This window comes from Pagrus major, chromosome 5 (genome assembly GCF_040436345.1).
Source record: "Pagrus major chromosome 5, Pma_NU_1.0".
Taxonomy (NCBI): Eukaryota; Metazoa; Chordata; class Actinopteri; order Spariformes; family Sparidae; genus Pagrus; species Pagrus major.
Window position 1 is genome coordinate 19918349 of NC_133219.1, and position 5332 is coordinate 19923680.

At 40.0% G+C, this 5332-nt stretch overlaps 1 protein-coding gene across 1 annotated transcript; it reads left to right on the plus strand.

Moving 5' to 3' along the window:
* The first annotated feature begins 2294 nt into the window (after positions 1-2294).
* On the plus strand, positions 2295-4802 carry LOC140995636 (coiled-coil domain-containing protein 42 homolog). Its single transcript, XM_073465716.1, has 7 exons — positions 2295-2332; positions 2430-2556; positions 3375-3467; positions 3558-3749; positions 4099-4320; positions 4405-4563; positions 4653-4802. The coding sequence occupies exons 1-7, from the start codon at positions 2295-2297 to the stop codon at positions 4800-4802; spliced, it is 981 nt and encodes a 326-aa protein (XP_073321817.1).
* Positions 4803-5332: the final 530 nt, after the last annotated feature.

Sequence of the window (5332 nt, forward strand, 5' to 3'; positions counted from 1 at the left end):
GGGTACAGTGTCTTTTAATAGGATGAATGGTGTGTCTGTCTCAGCCATTGTAGCTTCACATCTGACAAATTGTTACACACCTGGGATTTGTATTTACCACAATGGTGCTGCATCCAGAGGGGGGGCACCAAATGCCAATTTCTACTTATTGTTACTTTAAGCTGATTAAGGACTTTAACTTGCAATAGGATACTTTCCTATAAACATACTTTTAGGTAAAGCGGAAACAGACAACTTCAACCTCAAATACCCCCCTTCTTGTGTTTTAAGGTCGTATTACTGTTAGCGGCACTGCTGCAGAGACAGCATTAGCAACATGGCTACCGCTAACAGCCTGTTCAAATCGAAAAACATCGGTAAGAATCCCAATTTGACCTAGAAATGCCGAAGAGGCAGAATGAAACCAGGTATTAATAAGCAGGTTGGTTTTGTTATTTGTTGATCGAGTAGAAAGAAAGAATGTTTTGCATTGTCTCAAGTCCCAGTGGTAGGAGGACACACATATCAGCGAGGGGTCAGAGTTGACACAAGACCAGAGCTCTCCATCGAGTGAATCAAACCAGGTGGCAGGACAAATAACATAGTGAAAGTGGGATTAGAATGATAAATTAAAGCAAAAAGCTGTAGGTACATTTCATGAGGGATGGCTCCATTCCCATTAAGTCTACTATACAGTAAGAACTACATGTGTTAATTAACTCCAAACTCATTATGAATACAAATCGACTGATGGATAACCTGAGGATAATGGTGATCATGGCAGAGGAATTAGCCCAAAGCAATGGCTGATGATGAAATTATTATGGAGGAACACATCCACAGTGTACGGTGGAGCGCTGTATCATCATTACTGCAATATGTTTAGCAGATTTGTATTACAAGCAGGTTCAAATGAATGTGAACTGCGTGTGTGGAAGGATGGTGGAATGAGTCATTGTCAACATATGTTTATTAATAAGCCGACTGTTGGGTTTATGTATAAAAGTCAAACCTGTTTATAAAAACAAATACAACAGAATAAGCCTTAACCTCTAAATTGTTACATTTAGATCCAGACAAACAACTTTATCTTCAAGCCCTGCTCCAAACCTGTGATGGTAGAAAAAAAACATATATAATAGAATAAAGAAGAGAGAGAGAGCCACTGAAGGCAGAAGCCCTGTATGCACACAGATCTTTTTAAAAGAAAAGGAGATGCTGTAGCTATTGATGAGCACTGATTTGCACCTCAAACACGTTTCAAGGCTTTGCAACAACATCTGGTGCTGTGAAGTTGATCTGCTGTTCTGTGGAGGAGTTGGAGAAATGGAAGCACCCAGGCACTTATGAAAGCAGGGTGAAAACACAAAGCAGAAATGCATCGCACAAGAGTCTGCTGAGAGCAAACCCTTGTCACTGTCCAAGGTGCTGCCATTACTTTAAGAGCTTCAGCTCGACAACGCAGAAGCTTTCCTCTGCCTCCGGTCAAAATGAGTGGAGAAAAACACAGCACATCACAAAGCTCTTTTTTTTCTAGGCTGGAAAAGTGGCTGAGACCTTTCGTCAGAGCGGCTCACTATACATTTAAACATTCTTTTGGAGGGTTTCCTTTCCAAATATGTTCCTGCACAGATATTCTGACATCCCAAAAGGAAGATCAAACCAATCATGTACTCATGGATCCTGAGCACAGTCTTTTATCGTCAGAGGTGAGGAGTACAAGTACTTAAGTTTTGCTATCTTTGGACAACTTTTGCTACATAAGGAGAACCGTTGGAACCACAGGCTACTGATTTGGCATTGATTCATTTAGAAAAATATCGATACATACAATTATATATACAAAACGTGGATTATTATAATAATTATTATTATTATTATTATTATTATTATTATTATTATTATTATTATCTTTAAATGTTTTAACGCTCATCTTATCTGACCATCAATTTTAATGTTTGTATTTTAAAAAGAAAATCAAATAACCACTATTTCTATTTTTTGTATTATTATCATTATTATTATTATTATTATTATTATTATTATTATTATTATTATTATTATTATTATTATTATTAATTTAAATACCCGTTTCTGTAAGAACTGAATGACCAACAGTCACAATGGCCTGTCTGTCTTGCATTGAATTTCCGGGTTGTGCCTTTAAAAGTTCCTGCTCTGTGTTAGGTTACCATAGAAACGAAGGGGAGGCGAGCACTGACAGAAAGTTTGAAAAGTCACGTCGATCAGAGAGAGCAGGAGGAGGGTAGCAGCTGGGAGACTTGGTAAAAAAAGAAAAAAGACAACAACGCGTCATGAACTCTTGGACCGTCCGTGAGGAGCAGGGGACGACGTGAGTCTGTTGTTGTGTGAAGGTGCTGCCAGAATCAGAACCGGTCTCAGTAATCATTGTGAGTAACTCTCTGCCGTGCGTGCTTGTGCGTGAACAGGAGTTTGCCTGCAGCAGCCAGATGTGCGACCCCGAGCCCACGTGACAGGACGGCGGTTTTCTTTGAGCTCCAGGAGAAACAGCACGAGCTGCTCGAGCTTGACGCACAGACAGAGGAGCGCAGACAGGTGCGGGATTACAGTTACTCAGCGTTACTTGTAACGTAAAAGAAAAAAAAATCACTGCATAACGAGGAGCGGATGGAGAAAGGTGTCAGGTCAGAGGCTCATTTGTTGATGCAGGCTGTCATAAGACTAAAGCCATCCCCAGTTATGTTATTATTTAAGGAATCTTGCTGCTTCTTATCAGCTCAATTTATTGTTAAAAAATGAGAAAATAGTTAGAACATCTCACACACTGTAACATTAATATCATACAGAAACTTTCACAACATGATACAAACTGAATACTGAAGTTTTCCCAGAGATCCCAAAGCAAAATAAATCAATTAGAAAATAAAAATAATATCCACATGTATCCATCCAGAAAATTCTCACAGCATTGTGTTGCAACGATAATGAAGGATTGCATGGTCATTAGCAAAGATGACATTCTTATTGTAGGAAAACTTTATTTAAATTTTATGTAAATCCAAGTGTATGAGAGTAAAACGTAAAAGTTTATGTATTATATAATGTCTTTCTTTCACATATAAAGGCCCCTAAAGTCATGAAGAATAAAAATGCAATGGAACTTTTGAGCATATTAGAAGAATATGATTTACAAAAGAACTTCAATTCTTTTTTTATACATTTTAATATTATTTTAATCTCTCATCTGTTGTGATAAATGCACCTGATTCCACTGGTCTTAGGCAAAGATCTTAAAGCCATGTTTTCTGTTCATGAGAAATTATTTATTAAAACACACACACACACACACACACACCATAAATATTCCTGAATAACTAATCTAAATTTTGCCTGCTGCCTGTCTTTTTATGTAGGTGTTGGAGACTTTGCATCAGCGCAAAGAAGAGTTGGACACGAAGTATAAGGAAGTAGAAGAGTTCCACTCAAGTTATGACCTGTTTCTCAAGGTACAGAAGGAGACCATTTCACGCATGACTTCTGTGTTTTCACTTGACAGCAACAGCCTATCTAAACCTCCCCTATCTCAATCTGCGTAGGATGAAGAAAACGATCGACTTGTTGAGAAAGCAGAGAGGCAGAGGAAAGAGGGGCTTCAAAAGGAGGCTGAGATTAAGAGGCTGAAGGAGGAGTACGCTGGCCTGATGGAGAGGAAACAGGAGCTACAGCGTCGGGTGCAGAGCCACGGAGTGTACCAGGACTTCATGGAGCGGGTGGTCAAGATGACTACGGTACTGTTAAAGTACACATTAGTATGCCTGCTTTTTCGTAATGGCCCACAGGTAGATGCAGACACACAATGCTTTTCTAAATGTACACATTGACTTGGCAAAATATAGGCTATGAGGTGCTGATTGGCTGGCGAAACAGGTGACGTGCAGCCGGCCCAAACAGTAGCCACACTCATTAAATATATGGCACCGCAATGTGAAATAGCACATCTGGCTGTTTCTCCCCACAGAATAATTCAGGTACATTTTTTATTTCAGGAAAGTGCAACAATCTGTATGATGGTCTGTTTTGAGTAGATGATGAGGTTTCATTTTAGGGCTACACATTTAATATGTGTGTGTGTTACAGTTCTCTGATGTGCAGCGGCTCGCAGGTCATTTGGAGAGTCTTCTCCACTTTAGAGGCAAGCTCTGTCAGCGGGAGAGTGAGGCACAGGAGCAGGCCGACCAGCAGAGAAAAGCACTGCAGACACTGGAGGACCAGCATCACTTGCTGCAGCTGCACAAGAACAACCAGCTTTCCCAGCTCTACAAAAAGCTGGAGAAGATGTGCTCTGAAGCTCTAACATGGGTAGGGTCATCAGAACAACAGATCAAATGTTGCTTACAGTTTGAATCTTCTGTATGAAGTTCATTTGTCCCTGTCTACATACAGGAAAGAAAGTGGAACCACATTCAGGAGACGGCAGCAATGAAAACACTCCTACTGGGAAAGGTTAAGATTGCAACCCTCAACCTCTATGAAATGATAGATGACGAGGTAAAAGGAGAGGAAGGTGTGGATGTGAATGACACAGAGACACAGCTGGACAAGGTATGTACCCTGACAGAGCAGACATGGACACAAACAGCCAGAGCAACAGAAAACGATCAACTAACTGTTTCCTACTGTCTCCTTCTTAGGTCAGGATGTTCATCCAGGACAACGAGGAGATACTGAAACAGCATCAAACTCCCTCACAAGCAAAACCGTCCCTCACGCACAACGAGGGACAGAAAAGGAAAGAGCAGAAAAGAGACAAGACCAGAAAGCAAATCTTTACCCATAAATGAGACCAAATGAGACAACCAGGTGCCACAGTGTGCAGAGTACGCTTTCATTCAGACCAAAAGGTTTCACTGATTGCACTCCCATTTCAGTTTTATGTTGTGTGATAATCTGCATTATCTTTACACTCTGTTGCAACATCTATGTGTAACGAGTACCCGTCAAGCTCAGGTAAAATGTAGTTAGCGGATGTATATCAAATATTGTGCATGGACTCCTTGCCGATCTGTGGAAATTTTAACGATTCACTTTTTACTCACCTTACATCAGAACATCACAACAATATAAAATATAATGTACATTTACTACATTATAAAACAAAACGAAATAACATGGCATAAAAAAACTGGTATATAATATTAGTACGAAATCAAAAGCTGCCCAGTGTACAGCCTATAAATTACTAAAGCAACCTCAGTTCAATCAGCAACCTAATATGTCTGCAGGAAGAAACGCATAACATCTATATCACAACATGGCGCCAGGTTATTTCTTTCTCTCTATCTTATACCTGGGGGTTGAGGGAAGAGTGTCA

Coding starts and splice junctions, on each gene's coding strand:
- LOC140995636 (XM_073465716.1), top strand. CDS start 2,295: ATGAACTCTTGGACCGTCCGTGAGGAGCAGGGGACGAC. Junction 3,468..3,557: donor GTTATGACCTGTTTCTCAAG/GTACAGAAGGAG, acceptor CAATCTGCGTAG/GATGAAGAAAACGATCGACT. Junction 3,750..4,098: donor GGGTGGTCAAGATGACTACG/GTACTGTTAAAG, acceptor TGTGTGTTACAG/TTCTCTGATGTGCAGCGGCT.